The following is an 18,314-nucleotide window of genomic DNA, read 5'->3' as shown; positions in this document are numbered from 1 at the left end:
TATTATTAATGATAATAAAATAGTTTATCCCGTTATGATAACCAAGTATTCACCGTGTATTTCTTAATATTGAATTAAAATTATCCACACCCACCCACCTTTAAAAACCCACTTTAAATTCGTTGTTTTCTTACTCTTTAATATAGTTTTTACTTTGTACATTGGAGTCCATTTTAATTTTTTCGACGTCTCGTTCCATATTTTTAGCAATTTTGAATTTTAGGTTATTTCCCCCTATCAACTAGTGTAAGAATTCTTTGTATTGAGGAAATAAATTTTGAAAGGATGAAAAAGTGAATAAATATATATTGGGAGAAAAGTGAATGCAGGGAATACAATAAATGGTTCTTTGAATGCAGAGATTGCAAATAAGAATACGTCTAAGGAAACCAAACTGGCAGTGCATAACGGGGTGCTATTGTCAACACTGATGTACGGAAGCGAAATTTGGAAACGAAAAACGATGAAAACGGAGTGAATGCCGTTTATACGAAGTCGTAGTCGAAAAAATCGATGTATGACAATTAAAAATGAAGATCTTAGAGATAATAGAAGTCTCTTCATCATTCATCGTTCACTTTGTGTAATACCACTTCAAAACACTATGTGCTTGATGACTACCGGTTTCGGAATAACCATTCCATCGTCAGGTCAAATTAAGACTGATGATGGAATGGTTATTCCGAATCCGATAGTTATGAGGTAGTGTTTTTGAGTGGTATTACACAAAGTGAACGATGAATGATGTTGAGAATGTTATATTACTATGCCACAAAGTTTACAATGCTTTTAGTAAACGCAATAATTGAAAATATGTATTAAGAACCTTTTCTTTGAGGTGGTTTGGTCATGTGGAGTGAGAGAATGACTAAGAAAGTATATTTGATGTATTGTATGTAAGATTGTCTTTCCGATAGCCTTATTTCTCTATCAATATTTAGTAACATCAAAGATTCTATTTATTTATATTTTTTTCATATATCCGCACCTATTCGTGTCTACCTGCATCTCTGTATACCTTTTCCAGTCTTTCTCAAATCTTACATAATAATAATATATTTGGATATAAGGGCGCTAATACAGATATGGATTATGATATGAAAATGATAATGCTAGATAAAAAAAATATATATTAATGAAAAACGTCGTCAATCGGCTGAGTCTGAAGGAGGGAAAGTGTACCCACCGTATTATTGCACCTTCTTCTCGGTCTTCTTGGGCTGGAGCATTACCAAGATGTTGGGCAGGACGCCTCCCTGAACGATGGTAACGCCGGAGAGCAGCTTGCTGAGCTCTGTCGTTGTGGATAGTCAACGGCACGAGTCCATGTTTCCAGTTCTGCTTTGTCGAGTTGCTCACCGATGTTGTTTATTTCAGAAGGGTGGAATTCGTTTCCACCTATATCCTTACCTGTGATTCTCAAGCCTTCCATATTTCTAGTTCTGTTTCGCTATGTTGCTCACCGATTTTTTTTCCTTTCAGGAGGGTGAAATGAGCGAACGCAAGGGAACCAAGGCCTTGGAGTTGTGGTGCCGCCGCATCACCGATGGCTACCCCGGAGTCAAGGTGGACAACATGACCACCTCTTGGCGCGACGGGCTCGCCTTCTGTGCGCTGATACACCACTTCAGACCGGATCTTATGTAAGCTCAAATCTTCACATTTTCGTCGACCTTTTTTAAATTTACATTCCAATAACTAACTCTTTTCCTGCTCCTATTTCCAAATACATTCGTCTCATAAATTTGTTTTACTGTATTTATTCCCTCATGGATTCACACGCCCAAACCATCTCAAGTCACCTTTCTTAATTTTATCATTTATTTATTTTTTTTTTAAAACATATTACTTACATAAGTCATATGTATAATATTCCCGATTAGTAATTTATATTTCTCATTTTGGGACATGGGTTTCAGGTTAACAAGACTGGATCACAAATAATAAAGTTACAAAAAAGTTTTTTTTTTAAATAACCAAAACTAATACATGGCAAAATATAAAAACAATAAATAGGTATGATACATCATCAATAATGCTTTTTCTTTCCTTTAAAATAATGAAAAATAAATAATAACGATGTTTTACTATTTACATTTGAAGGATAACATGGCATGGTTTTTTGTTGTTGTATTTTACTGCTGCTTTCAACTACATTCGTCTGATAAATTTGTTTTACTGTTCTTTCTTCACTCATTCGTTCCACATGTCCAAACCATTTCAACACACCTTTCTTAATTGTTTCGATAATGCTCATCTCAGCCTTGTATTCTTTCCTTATTTCACCATTCGAAGATTCATTACTTTAAAGCGGAGCTTATTAACCTTTAAAAATATTAAATCTTAAAAAATATTAAATCTTTATTAATGCGTCCACCTCCGTCGCGCAGTGGTCAGCGCGTTTGGCTACCGTGCTGGAGGATCCGGGTTTGATTCCCAGGGGGGTCAAAATAAATGTGGCCGATTTCCACTCTCATATTTATTTAATATCACCCTGGACTGGTACAAGAAGCGCAAGGCTGATCATATTGCCTTCATGCAATTAACGATCAAGATAACACTGCGTCGCTACGATGCAGTGCCCTATGCACCATTGGGTGCGGATAAGGGTTAGAAGAAGAAGATCTATATTTGGTATATTTTCTGTCCATTATAGTTTCATGAATGTGTTAAACATTTGTATCTTCAGTCGATCAATATTTGGGTTCTGCCATTTTGTGTTGCGTGTTCTAACCCAATGAAAAGTCTGAAAAGCCTGAAAGGTGAAAGGTCAAGTAGAAACTTGCATTAGGGATAGTTTTTCACTTATTCATGTTGGTTGAAACTACGTTGTGGTTTTTCTCGAGAATACAAATCGTGTTTTCAATTGAAGCATACATAAATATATAGTACAATATTCCGGAGCAGTGTGGCTGTCAACCATGGGTAGAATCGTGATAAAATGATTACTTAAACCTGGCAATGACAGTTCTGTGTTAAAAAAAAATCATGACTTACGACTAGTGTATTTATTTATTCAATATTACCATGGACTGGTACCTGAAGCCGAAGGCTGATCACTGATCACCTTTCCTTCATGTGTAAACGATCAAGATAACACTGCGTTAATATATCACAGTGCCCTATGCACCATTGGGGTGCTGATAAGGGCTTAATTAATCTAATTAATTACGACTAGTTTAGAAAACTACAATTGTTTCCATAAGAGCTGTGTATTCCAGACGAATTGGTTGATAGACGTCTCACGCTTCGATCGGCTACAACAACTGCTATGGGTAAATGATCATACCTACTCGCAACCAGCGCACTAAATTCAGCGAGCGTGCCTTTGCTATTGCAGGACCGACGGCGTGGAATGCTCTTCCACCGTGGATCTTGAGAAAAAAACTAAAAATGCATTTGTTTGCTAAATCATTTCTACTATCTCCCTTTTCCCAATTAAATCACACCGAAAAGCCCATTTTACGAAAAGGTACCAAAAGGTAGCATTTTACGAAAATGGCACTAATGATTAAAGAAAACACTTGTTTATTACCACTTGTGTTTTATTATACACTACATGTTTCAGAATTTAAACTTCCATCATATAGGTCTGTATAATAACTAAAATATAAAATATAAAATTGTTCTATAAATAAGGAGAGGGGAAAGTAAAGGGAAAGGGTTAGTCAAGGGGCGGAGTTTGAAAACAAAGGAAAAATGGAAAGCAACGGTGAAGAATTTTGAAACAATATATTATTTAATAAATTATTATAAGAATTTAGGTTTTTTTTTGGATTTGTCTTACCACAAAGTTAATGCCGAAACAATAAATAAAATGGCACTACATGAATTATCCAAAATTACTATTTTTCTATGTTGAGATATCAATGAACATCTTGATACTGAACACTCGTTCACTTTACTACTTAAAATAATCCTTTATTATTATTATTATTATTACTTTTATTATTTTATTATTATTATTGTATTTACAGTTATTACCGTATTCTTGTTATCGTTTGTTCAACAGGTTTTTATAATTCTTAGATAGGCATTTAACATAATGCGATTATATTCGGATTCAGAGCTGGTTGTCACAAAACAATCACATTGCGCGGCGATTACAAATGCTAATATGGCATAGTATTCATAACACGCGTCAATAGGTCAAATTCGAGAGTAGTTAGTTATAGGTGGAATACCCTACATCCTACATATTGTGTCAAATTGCCAATTCAGAACATTGACTTGAAGACATATCACTTACTTTTGCAGGATGCCTTGATTTACTTTCTTTCAACCCTTAACCATACCCAATGGTGCATAAGGCACTGCATCACACCTACGTAGTATTTTCTTAATCGTTCATTACACGAAGGCTAAAAGTGTTCAATTCTGCGCTTTGGGTACCAGTTCAGGGCGATATTAAATAAATGAGTGAAAATTTGATATTTATCCTCATCTTGTTAGGAATCGAACCTGGGACCTCCAGCGAGGTAGCCAAAAGCGGTACCGCGGATAAATGTTTATATTTTTATATATTTTTTGACATCTCAACATAGATGAAAAAGAATATGGATGGCCGAGTATTTACAGGGCTTATGACCTGTCATAGGCTGTTTAAGCGATCACTTTACACATGTCCAAAATTCACCAATTCTACCCATGATTGACAACCACACTGCTCAATTTTTTGGAATACCTACATATATTGATCAATCTCGCGACCCAGTGCATATGAGTTCACAACATGCATCGATTCCATATTCTTCTTAATCTAAGTTAAGATGTCAAACGAAAAAATGTAAAAAATAATAAATAAAATGTGGATATAATCCAGATTTGTGAAAAAGTATTTGGACAATCTCAAAATCTTGAAAATTTTATATTTACTTTTGAATTTTTATAATAATTTAACCGCCAAATGTGGAAAAAACTGTATACTTACTTGTTATTTACAACATTTTGAGTGTGTCCAAATACTTGTTCACAAAATCAGGATTATCTCCAATTACAGGAGTTATTTTCATATTATTTTTTGACATCTCATCAAAGATGAAGAAGAATATGGAAGTCTGGCCATTTACGGGGCTGACGACCGTCATAGGCTGGTTTAAGTGATCACTTTACACACGTGTAAAGTGATCACTTTGTGTTCTTTACATCTCACCAATAGATGTCTCTAGTGAAGTTCTAGTGATTTAAGAACAAAGTTTCTAAATTGGTTCATATATATAGAACTTCCAAGAATTTGAGTAGTGTGGTTGTCAATAATGGGTAGAATTGGTGAATGTTACACGTGTGTAAAGTGATCACTTAAATCAGCCTATGACGGCCATCAGCCCCGTAAATGCCCAGACTTCCATATTCTTCTTCATCTTTGATGAGATGTCAAAAAAATAATACTTGTTATTTTATTATATGTATTAAATTAATTAAATTATTTGACCGCCACATGTATTAATTCGGTACTTTATTAAATTTATTCGAATCGAAATTGTGGTCATATTTTCTGATAATCTATTACGCATATTTTCAAGCATCGAGACGCGCACTGACACATTTAACGTACATACATACGTGTAAAAGGTCTGCAAAACTTGTTTAAATTTCTTGGAAGAAATTATGAATCGAATCCACTGCAGCGGATACCGAGAGACCAAAACCCACAGATCGCAAATATACCCACAAATATGGGTTACAGCCACTACTTACAACTTTTTTTCCCCGATGTCTAGAACATAGGTCGGCAATGTGTGGTTCGGGAGCCGAATGCGACTATTTGAACTTTTTATTTATTTATCGGAAAACCAACACAAAAATAACATAATATAATAAAATTCAAATAAATTGAATTCCATATTATTTTTTGACATCTCATCAAAGATGAAGAAGAATATGGAAGTCTGGGCATTTACGGGGCTGACGACCGTCATCGGCTGGTTTAAGTGGCCACTTTACACACGTGTAACATTCACCAATTCTACCCATTATTGACTACTCAAATTTTTATTATTAAATTGCCCAGACTTCCATATTCTTCTTCATCTTTGATGAGATGTCAAAAAATAATATGAAAATAACTCCTGTAATTGGAGATAATCCAGATTTTGTGAACAAGTATTTGGATACACTCAAAATGTTGTAAATTGAATTCCATTGACAGGTTTTCACTTTTAATCTAAAAATAAAAAAATAAAGTGTCATACATAAAAGTACAACTATATAATAAACTTTCATTGAATGTTTTTATCAAATACTTAATAGAAATTTTATTCATCAAATTGTCAAATAGACATGAACAATATTTCTCTTAAACGTATTAAAAGAAACATTATTGATGTCTATTTCATTAAGCATTACATTGTACATATCGCAGGCTCTATTTAAAAATAAATTTTGGTAGGACTTGGTGTGCATTTTAGGGATTTTAAATAAATCCTACGTGTTACGAGCTTGGATAAATTCATCAATCCATTGCTTGGAACCATCCGTCTAATATTACAGTATGAAATAATTTAAGTAAGTAATAAGGGGATATTTGTGTAAGTTATGTAATAATTTACACAAATATCCCCTCTTTGGCTTATGCGAACAATATTTTCCAAACATGCACCTTATTAAAAGCAAACTGAGACATCGTTGTATTGATGAGAACCTGGAAACGTGCTTAAAATATCGATATGTAATTTTAAAAAAAGGTCTAAAATTATAGTTAAGTGTACTAAAATCGCAAACGATTTTGTCCGCCTCCGTAGTGTAATGGTCAGCACGCTCGGCTACCGTACTGGAGGTCCCGGGTTCGATTCCCAGGGGGAGTCAAATAAATAAAAGTGATTTTTTCACTCTTATATTTATTAAATATTACCTTGGACTGGTACCGGAAGCGGAATGCTGCTCACCTTTCCTTCGCGTGTTAACGATCAAGATAACACTGCGTTTATATGATGCAGTGCCCTATGCACCATTGGGGTGCGGATAAGGGTTTGAATGAAAAATCGCAAACAGATAGGCTCTCAAGAGAAAAATTAATCGTTCTTATTCTTCCTGGCTATATCCCAACTTATCGTCTTTGTAGACTGTTGGAGTCAGCTTTCCTCGTCCTCAGGTTGTAGGTCCTTCTGTCCTGGACAACGTCACTTAAGGACCTATCTTTTTGCAGCACCCATGAATTTTTTGGTCTTCCTCTATATGACTTTCGAGGAAGATCCATTTCTATTGCCTGGTTTACGACATGTTCGGGTTATCTGCGCCCTATATGCCCATACCATCTGAATTATCTTTCTGGCAAAAAAATCATCGTTGTGTTGTGCGTATTTGGCTCTTTGGCTAACAAGTTTGCCGACCACTGGTCTAGAATGACCAAACACGTTCTTCTGCCGTCCTCGTCTAGCGAGCCGTCTCTCTCTGGCATGGCCAACATAATCGTCCGTTATAAATCATAAAAAATCCTAAAATATCTTCCTTCGTAAACATAATACCCCGTCGCATTGGACATGCGTTGAAAAAATCTTCTGCCTGTTCTCAATGGGTCTGGCTTGTTGTTTGTTTGTATTTAGGATTAGAAGTGACCTGTTTTAGGTGATGTGTGTTTACGATATTGAACTACTCAGGGCATCATCACAGTGGATAGATAACAATTTACGTAGTGTAGATAAGAGTAACTTTATTTCTGGAATTTATAAAAACATTAATAATAATAAACCCTTAATTAACAATATGACAATGACTGAAGCCTCCCCCCTTTATTGTCTATGTTCCCACTGATATTTTTTTTACTAATAATCAACGGGAAACCGGTCGAATGATGCACTGAAATCAGTCATTATAGCAAATTAAAACCTATCAGCGAATGCTAAACTGGCAGTACACAACGGAGTTCTGGTTCCAACCCTTTTGTATGGTAGCGAAGCGTGGAGTAGGCAAAAGAAGGATGAAAGCAGACTGAATGCAGTCGAAATGCGATCCCTCAGACGAACGTGCGGCAAGACAATGTTTGGTAGATGTTCGAATGGTGAAATAAGGAAAGAATGCAAGGCTGAGATAAGTATTATCGATCAAATTAAGAAAGGCGTGTTGAGATGGTTTGGACATGTGGAACGTATGAGTGATGAAAGAACGATTAAACACATTTATGAGGCAAATGTAGTTGGAAAAAGAAGCAGAAGAAGACCAAGGAAAACTTGGCACAATCAGGTATGTCAAATACTTGAACGTGGCCGGGTCAGGAGTCGAAATAATCGGCGGGTATTTATGAGGAGATGCATTCATGGTGTATAACGCAATTATCGTAAAGTAAAATACTACCTCAAGGGCGCTTCACTGTGATTGAATTCGGGGAAAGGAGATAGTGGAAATGATTTAGCAAACAAATACGTTTTGATCTTAGGGCGAAGGATATTACTTCTGTTTAAGAAAGGAAATGAAGGTGGAATAGTACTATAGTAAGGGAAAATCGATTATCATATTAGTATATAAGTTCAAATGGTACATATTATTTTTTGACATCTCATCAAAGATAAAGAAGAATATGGAAGTCTGGTGTAATGTGTAACATTCACCAATTCTACCCATTATTGACAACCACACTACTCAAATTCTTGGAAGTTCTATATATATGAACCAATTTAGAAACCTTGTTCTTGAATCACTGGAACTTCACTAGAGACATCTATTGGTGAGATGAAAATGGTACAAATTGATATTCCAACACTGATTTGACGATTTTTATGGGCAGTTCCCTCTCACCTTAATCGAGTCCGAACAAGTTCGCACAAGGAGTTTCAAAGCTTGCCAGAGTTTAACACAGCTTGAGTTAACAAAAAAGATGCCGAAGATAGATACTGGCACGTGATAGGCGCCAGGTAGTTGGCGGGTGTGTATACCTTTGTATAATATGGGTTGGAGGCGTATTCTTACGTGATAAATAAAAACCTAATAAGGGAGTACGTTGAGATTCGTTGATGTGTTTGCATAAACGCTTAAAGTGTGGATACATAAGATTACACCCAATGCTCTTCTATCTTTAGATATTTTTTTGTGTTTTTTACAATATTTTTAGTCCAAATAAAGTCAAATTCTGGATTTGCTTCACTTATAAGTTATTGTATCAAGATTTTTATTGATATATCAAAATAGAAGAAGAGGTTTGCTGACACGGGAATATGGATGTCTGGGTATTTACAAGGCTGGATGCCCTGTCACTGTCTGTCTTAACTGATCACTTTAACATAATTTGCAAACTACATTACTTAAATTTCGAGTAGATGAATATATGTCGGAAATGACAACACAACGTTTTTTTTCACTAAACTTTATGGGCTACCATCTATCGTAGAATTCTGTACGTTTTTTTATGAATGCATTTGAGAATATTTCTAACATCCATATTCACGCCTTAAAAAAATTCGTCATCCATTTTGAGATGTTAATTATTATAAAATCTTTTACTTTTTCTTTGTTTTATCACGAAATTTGCATTATTATTCACTACAAGTCTTTATTTTATATCCGATATTTTGTATACCATATGTTTTCCAAAACTCTTCGCATTATCAAGGCTATTACTGTATTTAAATATCTTTTATCTGACTGCTTTTTCTTGAAACACAAACCATATTTCCTTTTTCAGATATATATCGTTTATTTACACGATAATTCTATGGAAATTAAAAACATTATGCTCAAATAATTCGCCCATAATAATTGATAGACAAATGGGTGTAGGTAGGCGTTAGACCACAAAACTGACCACCATACAGTAATATCGGTTGAGACGAGATTCGCACGTCGGAGATCATTACCCGCGCATACAGATGTGCGCATTTCGCTTAATTGCAGCATCAATCTTTCCCCAGATGAGGTGGGAGGCCTGACAACATACGCGAAGTGCTCAACAGTCTACCGCCTTTTGCCAGTTTCTGATATTTCCGACTAGTTATTAGGTGTGCATACATTAGCGGAGGAGACCGCACATGACGTCTCAAGCCTCGAGATAACTGTCAATTTTGACTCCGTATTTGAAAACAAATAAAGAGTTAAAATTGACAAAGAAACTGTCGGAAGACCTCAAAAAAGATGGTCCGACAACATAGCTGCTGTGGGGGGTAGAATCTGGCTGCAAACAGCAACTGACCGAAGGGAATGGAAGGATACAGAAGATGCCTATATCCAGCAGTGGAGAAAAGAAGGCTAGGGAAGAAGAAGAAGATTTTAAAATATGATTATGTCATCCAATATACATGAAAATATCTCCTTGGGGTCTTCGTATGTGTGCAGAGTATCTTCCACTGTTTTCAGTCCAATGTCAGGTTTTTCGGGTTTTTATCGACACTACGCTGTCTTTCTCTTTTGACTGCTCCAATACTGATCCTTCTTGGTATACCTCTACCACTCTTCCCATATTTTCCACATCTATTATTATAGTTTTAAGGTCGTCATGCATCTAAATATGTCATATACCATAATCTTCCTTCGTCTGTTAATATTTTTTTTAATAAGGCAGTAGTTAGTTTCAGTCATGTCAAAACCTCTTCTATATCTCTCCATCCTTCTCCAACACCACAACCTAAAGGCTTCTAATTTATCTCTATCCCTCTTGACCATCTTCCAGGTTAAGCTACCACAGAGTGCTGTGCTCCTGGTATGCGTTTTAATCAATTTCATCTTTACTTTTTTGTTGTTATTCAAGAAATTTAAGTTTTTTTCATATAAATTCCTGTTGAGCCATACCAATTCTGGTATATGGATATTCCACTAGTGCTTCTGCAATCCTCTGTGATTGTGCTTACAAAATATTATTTGCTAAACGATCATAGATGGATGATTATCGCATCACAAGAGTATAAATGTATTTGCAAATCAATCTAAATTTCTTAGTTTCATCTTAAAATTTCCTTGATTTTGTAAGCCAAATTATATTGGTATCAATTCCCATGTAGCTGTTGATTTCTTCATGCCTTGAAAATTGAACAACGTACATTTATTCTGTCTGGCACTCTTCTTTGGATCCTACATTCTACTACGAAATCTATACAGGATTGTCACAAAACACTTGACAATGCGGAGTATTATTCCACAGCTTGGTTAGGTCTTCGCGTAATGATCGCATCAGCGAAATTCGAGACTCTTAAGTGATGGCTAGAATTAGTTGTAATTCTACACCATCGGTCTTAATCTTTGGATTTGAAACCCCACCGGTGTGGATGAGCAGCACTTTGATTTGAATCGCAGCCCTGCAGCTTACAGCCCACATTGCGGTGCTTCCTGATCTATTGTGACAGAATTCGTCCACAGATCGTATTACAATATTAAGTATCCCCATACACCAACAAATGCTAATAAAATATAGTTTGCTTTGATTTTTAAATTTACCACCCTTTTAAAGATTTACTTAATCAGTTTATTTATTTATTCCGGAAGTGTTTTCTTAGGACACAAACAATGATCTCTTTAACGACAGGTTGAAGAGGTGTTAGATTAGAAGTCTTTTTAGACTTGCAAATTAGGAAGAAATCTTATTTGAAGCTAACCTAACGGGATCTTCGCGTTCTTAACTCTATCTCGTTTCTCCTTTTTCTTCTGACCCTCATCCACACCTAATAGTGCATAGAGCACTGCATCGTTTCGACGCAGTGTTATCTTCATCTTAATTGCACGAAGGCAAGGTGAGCAGTCCTGCGATTCTTGAACTAGTAAACAGTGATATTCAATAAATATGGGAGTGAAATTTACCAATATTTGTTTTGATTCCCCCGGGAATCGAACTCAGGACCTTCAACATGCTAGCGAACTGCAATAACGAGTATACTATGGAGGCGGACAGTTTTTAATGAGACTTTAAAATCTTACTGTTTTAGTATTGGAATCGTTACTACCACCACCATCACTCAGATTCTCTGTAGAAGTTAGGCAGAAAGGATTAATTATCTTTTTCTTCTTCGGTTTCATCTCCAGCTACGGAAGTTTGACAGCATATTAGAATATCCTGAACTATTTTTTACCAGTAATACGGTAGCCAAATCGCTCACTCCTTTCAACAGCGTCATATATCAAAAAACTTGATTTTTCAGGAAATTGTTTTTAAAGTTAAGGAATAAAAAAATGTATTAAAAATAAATATCGAGCCACTTATTGAACTTTTTACTGTGCAACAGATCTTTTTAGGTAAAACCTGAAGGTTTTTTCTCCATTTGAAAAATATTTAGTATATTTTAAAAAAATAATTAAACAATACCCTTTCTTCAAAATGCAACAACACTTTCTGCCCTGTAGCGGGTAAATATTAAGTTAAAAATATGCCGCTTTTGCTGGGATATAGTACATTTTTTGGGCATTCCAAAAACATGCACAACTGAAAATTTACGATTTTTGATATAAGACGTTATTGAAAGAAGTGAGATAAATGTGCCCAATCACTACGGAGTTTTATTTTTTCTAACATAATCGATACCTCTTTTTTCTATTAAAATTTTGTCCTTCCATGTCTGTAGTATTGACCCTAGCCTCCTGACTGCTAGCTAGACCCTGGTTTACAAATGATAGGTAATTGTAGCGACCACCGTAACACAAATTCAACGTTATTAAATGGGTTTAGAGCCTCCTCCCACAGCCGCCTGCGGATTTCGACGCGACCATCGATCAATCACACCCATCCGACTGTGACAAATAAATTTCCGTCATGGTAGTTAGGCGAGCCAGATTGGCGGACGCGTTTTTATACAATATTTCCAGCATTAAATGCGCACCCTATTTTTGCTACACACCTTGTTATAAAAACTGTACTGTTATAAAAACGATACTGTTTTAAAACAGGTTTTTTTCTGTCTTTTCGCTTTACTTTCAACGTTTTTTGTTCCAAATTCATTGGAGAAATATGAACATTGATAAATTACGCTGCAATATAAAATAAAGCTATTCTTTACATTTTTTTCGGCGTCACAGCATAGATGAAGAAGAATATGGACGTCTGGGCATTTAGGGGGCTTATGACCGTCATAAGCTGTTTTAAGTGATTTATACATGTGTAACATTCACCAATTCTACCCATGATTGACAACAACCCTACAAAAATTCTTGGAATTTCTAGATATATTGATCAAACTCGAAACATGTTGTGTTTGTGTCTGAATTCACCAGGATTTCACTAGAGACAAATTAATGGTGGGATGAGAGTTTTAGCTTATAATTTGACCAGTTAATTTATTTACAACATTTTGAGTGTCAACATTTGGACACACTCAAAATGTTGTATTCTATCTTAATTGTATGTCAAAATGTGCCCTCGGCACGGGAAAACTCAGTGAGGGCACATTACCGTAATGTGTATTTTGTATTTATGTAAATGAAGATAATAAATATATAGATAAATTGAATCTCGCTGACTTTGTCACATTTAAAACGGTTTCCTTAAGGCTGTACTCTCAAATATACTAACTCTGTACGCAACCGGCTGCGCGAGTACCCACACGTGTTGTCCCTGCACATTTTTTAAAGAATATATGTATAAGAATTAGGCGAATACACATTATTTTAACTCCTCACCTTTCAATGACTGTTTTGTTTTCAAAACCATTTATTTGTTTAGAAGAAAACTTGTTTTTTTTTTATCACATAAACGGTGTTTTAAGCAAAAAATTCAATTACGATTAATGTTACCTTGGTTTAAAGAAAATTAAGTTGCGGGCTAATGATTGTCCCGCTTTAAAGCGGTTTCCTTAAATATTCAATGGATTACGATAGCGCCTACGTAAATATTTAGTATTTTGGACAGTTATTGTGAGTATACACGCTAAATTTACATAACAATGTTTTTATCTTGTATATCGTTTGTAAATGAACATACATAGCTACTGATACTGTATTTTATCTTAATCTAACTTATTTTTTCTTATCAAATTTTCCTTATCAGCAACACAGTCACCTTTCAGCATGTGCAACATAAATTTGCATGTATAATAGATTTATATTATCCACTGACACTTCGTGATGCAATTGCATTTTTAATATATTATTAGATTAAAACCAATATTTTTAGCTTTTGCACTTTTTTTTTTTTGTGGAAAAGCTAAAAATATTGGTTTTAATCTAATAATATATTGCGTGTATAATGTTTTAACTTTGGAAAATTTAAATATTTTTACTGTGACCGGATGGCTGAATTGTGTGGACAGATTTATCATTCGCGGGCAAATCGTTTATCTTAAATAATTTAAATATTTTTACTTGGACCATAATCGTTCGCTGAAAGATACAAACTGCCATGTTAAGATTTTCACCGTGGGTATAAAATTGATCACCGATTTTAATCCGATTTCTTACTATATTATTTTTTGATATCTCATCCAAGATGAAGAAGAATATGGAAGTCTGGGCATTTACAGGGCTGACGACCGTCATAAGCTGGTTTAAGTGATCACTTTGCACACGTGTAACATTCACCAAGTCTACCCATTATTGACAACCACACTTCTCAAATTCTTGGAAGTTCTATATATATGAACCAATTTATAAACCTTGTTCTTGAATCACTAGACACATCTATTGGTGAGATGTAAAGAAGCTTTTTATTAAGCAGAAACTCTTATATTAGTACATATGTACCGATTTCTTACCGGTTTAACTGCTTGATGTTTCCGAAGATTACGAATTTTCAATAACTAAAAAACTAACTAACCATCACGCCGCTTCCCCGCAGGGGTAGGCAGAGAGAATAGAGCGCCACACCACTCTGTCCTTGCAAACATTCTTCGCCTCTTCCACGTTCATGCATCTCCTCATACATACCCGCCGATTGTTACGACTCCTAACCTGACCACTTTCAAGTATTTGGCATACCTGATCGTGCCATGTTTTTCTCGGTCTTCCTCTGCTTCTTTTCCCGCTAACATTCGCCTCATAAATTTGTTTTACGAATTTTCAATGATTTCTCAAATCCTGCTTAGTGTTTTTTCTTAATGGTTTTGCAAAACTAACTGGCAGAAATTAAACAGGCAGTTTAATCGATATCTTATCCACTTACTGTGATTTTCTGATCTCTACAATGGTTCTGTGCTGCCTAGAGTCTCATAGGTCCGCTGCTTTTTAAAATTCAAATACGAAACGATTGAAAAATAAGTGGGTAGAAAGAAATAATTATGATTTTTAATATTTAGACCGTGTCCAAATCATTGTTCACAAATCTGTGAGTTATTTATATATTGATATCTCAACATAGATGAAGAAGAATGTGGATATCAGGGTATTTACAGGACTTACGACTTGTTGTAGGCTGGGTAGGTCCCTTCACAGAACAACATATGTTTTTTGCTTAAGGGTGAGATCTCGAACGTACCTACAAATTCAGAACGCAACCGGCGCGCGAGAACGCAGACGTGTTGTCTGCTCACATTTTTTTTAGTATATATGTATATTGAAAACTCCTTATCTTTCGATAACTCTTCTTTTCAAAACCAAATATTTATTTTTCGAAATAAATATTTGGTTTTTCATAACTTTTTTTCATACAAAAACCGTATTTTAAGCATTAAAGATCATGAGCATAAAAATTTAGTTACGTTTAATTTTCTCTCTCTAACCCTTATCCGCACCCCAATGGTGCATAGGGCACTACATCATATAAACGCACTGTTATATTGATCGTAAACACATAAAGGAAAAGTGATCACCACTCCGCTTCAGGTACCAGTCCAGGGTAATATTGAAATACGGGCAACGGGGTATATTGGGTAACGTTAAATTTTACCGAGTTTAAATAAAATTAACTTGCGGACTATCAAATATCCCGCCTAAGTACTAGATTACTTATTTGTTAAAATATTAGTAAATATGTACTACGTTTGACGGACTGGACGTAAAACTGTCTCACTGTATTATTTCATGTCTTATTACTGTGTTTTACTGCAAGCAATCGAGTTGATAGGAGACAATTAGCTCGGCCTAACAGTCCCCGCTGCCTGGGGCCTTTTATGGAAAGAAAACGGCTAAAAACACCGTACATGGCAGCAGATATGCGGCTGATCCGATAATTACATACGATGTAGCAATCATAATGTAAGAAATATAACGATTTCTGATGTCTTCCATCACAATCAGGTGGACTGAAAGGTCTTTCTTTGTTGTCGACATATTTTTGTATAAATATGTTTGAAGAAGTTTTTTCCACGTTGTTTTTACTCTGACTTCAAGGTACATAGCACGTCAAACCTCCATTGGTCTTCAATTATTTTAAATAGTCTGAATAACGAAACTTTTATTAAAAGTAGTTTTTTTTTAAAAGAGTAATATTTGTGTTTTTATTATTTGCACAAATATTTCAATTTCATACTATTTCTGTGAGCCTAAGCGGCTAATTATTAGAAATAGATATCAATTTGTGGTAGAGTGGGTTCGAACCGAGAAACTCTGACTTAAGAGTCCACGACACTAACCACGGGACCACAACCCGACACATTATGAATGTATGAAGTATGAATAGCGAAATTGTCGTTACATTGAAACCAAAAATTGAAGAGCAGTGAAAGTCATTTCATATGAAAATTATGGTTTTTGAAAGAGATTAATGTAGATCTGGGTGTAAAATATTGGCAAATAGGGAAATTTTAGAACAAGTAGATGATTTCGCATATTTGGGTGGTATGTTTTCTAGGGATGGAAAGACTGATAAAGATGTAAAGTTTGAATCTCTGAGCGCCATATAGGTGTTTACGGCTAGTCACCGTGAATGTACCACTGACCATGTACCTTTTTTTTAAATGGAAGTCGCATTTATTATTTACCTTTCTTATTGAATACAAGGTTTATAGATCAGCTAGCGGATTTTTGTTTTTTCAAGTCAAAAACATGTTTTATTTAAATCTGTGTTGAGAACAGGAGGGATAATCTAGTGTGGGCCGATCAGAAGCTTCTCAGGATTTGCTCATTGCTAGGAGAACCCACGTAAAACTTCTTTGTTGACTGTCGTCAATAATAGGCCTTCCGTTACACTAGAAGAGGGTTCGACATTTTGTGTCCTAGTTTGGTTTATGGTCCGTCACTAGTTTTAACATGTATGATACCGTTTATGAACTAATGGGGATATGAATGATCCAGTTATTGGTCATTACTTATTACTATACTATTACTCGTGTATGTCTCACGAAAGGAGGAAATGAGGGTGTCATTACACAAACAGCAGTTCGGTCGTGTCGTGTTGGCTATTGGCGTCAGGTGGATAATTTAAGGCGCGATCTACTACAACATTACTAGTTCTGAATAGGGTTCAAATACCTTGTAATATACTGTATTATTAATGTAGTTGTTTTAGCCTCCTATTTGGCGAATTTCGATTTATGATACCACGTTTTGCGTGATGGTTAGTTAGTTAGTTATTTATTTACCTTTTTTATTTGGGTAATAAGGAGTCAAAGACTTCTTTTGAATGGTGTTTAACACAATATGTTTAGATCTGTATCACACGATATCCGGGAATTGATTCTTCGTCTGTGCGTGCCATGTCAGGTCCTTCTGACGTCGACCATCACTTGAGACTAATTGTCCTTGTCTTGGGTAGCTCTAAACAGGGTCCTGATCCCCGTCCAATCTCGAATATCCGGAGCCAGGAGATCTGTCTTCTGCCTACACCTCGTCGATCCTCTATTTTTCCCTTTATGGTAATAAATTAAGCGTTGAATTCAAGTATTTATTCATTGCTAATGTATAAACTGATATTATTTATTCAAACCCTTATCCGCACCCTATGGTGCATAGGGCACTGCATCATATAAACGCAGTATTATCTTGATCATTAACACATGAAGGAAATGTGATCAGCCCTCCGCTTCAGATACCAGTCCAGGGTTATATTGAATGAATATTACAATGAAAAAATCATTAATATTTATTTGACCCCCCTGGGAATCGAACACGGGACCTCTAGTATGTTAGCCGAGCATGCTGACCATTACACTACGGAGGCGGACAACTGATATTAGCTAAAAAAATATCAAAACATATCTCATTGGCTCTGACATAGTTACGGAGCTCCAATGTCGACAAGTTCGGAAACGAAATGACCGGGTTAAATGAACGCCACCCGACATGATTCGAGTCGTTCGCAAAATTCAGACCATCTAGCGGTGTGGCGTTCTACTCTGTCTGCCTACCCCTGTGTGGAAGCTGCGTGATGTCTAGTTTTTTGTTGTTTTTTGTTGAGAAAAATTACGCTAAAGGGCTAGTCATTAGTTCCAATATGGTACAGTCTCCTAGTTGTTTTTTTTGTTTAGAAAAATTGCACTAAAGGGCTAGTCATTAGTTCCAATATGGTACAGTCTCCTCTCCGCGTATTCGCGTGCGGA

General features: G+C 35.6%; 1 protein-coding gene across 3 annotated transcripts in view; it reads left to right on the top strand.

Annotated features, from left to right (window-relative positions):
• The window catches only part of MICAL-like (protein), a 175,745-nt gene that overhangs the window by 50,835 nt on the left and 106,596 nt on the right, over positions 1-18,314 (top strand). For all 3 annotated transcript variants that reach the window (XM_088261593.1, XM_088261595.1, XM_088261596.1), the window contains exon 2: positions 1,483-1,643. In XM_088261593.1, coding sequence (XP_088117719.1) covers positions 1,492-1,643 — 152 coding nt within the window. In that variant the 5' untranslated portion in view covers positions 1,483-1,491. The remainder of the gene's footprint in view (positions 1-1,482; positions 1,644-18,314) is intronic.

The sequence above is a fragment of the Brachycentrus maculatus genome, unplaced genomic scaffold, assembly GCF_059751285.1.
Source record: "Brachycentrus maculatus isolate JH-2025_06_01 unplaced genomic scaffold, ASM5975128v1 h1tg000159l, whole genome shotgun sequence".
In the NCBI taxonomy this organism is placed as follows: domain Eukaryota; kingdom Metazoa; phylum Arthropoda; class Insecta; order Trichoptera; family Brachycentridae; genus Brachycentrus; species Brachycentrus maculatus.
Note: the sequence above shows the minus strand (reverse complement) of the source record. Positions and strands in the feature narration are given on the sequence as shown.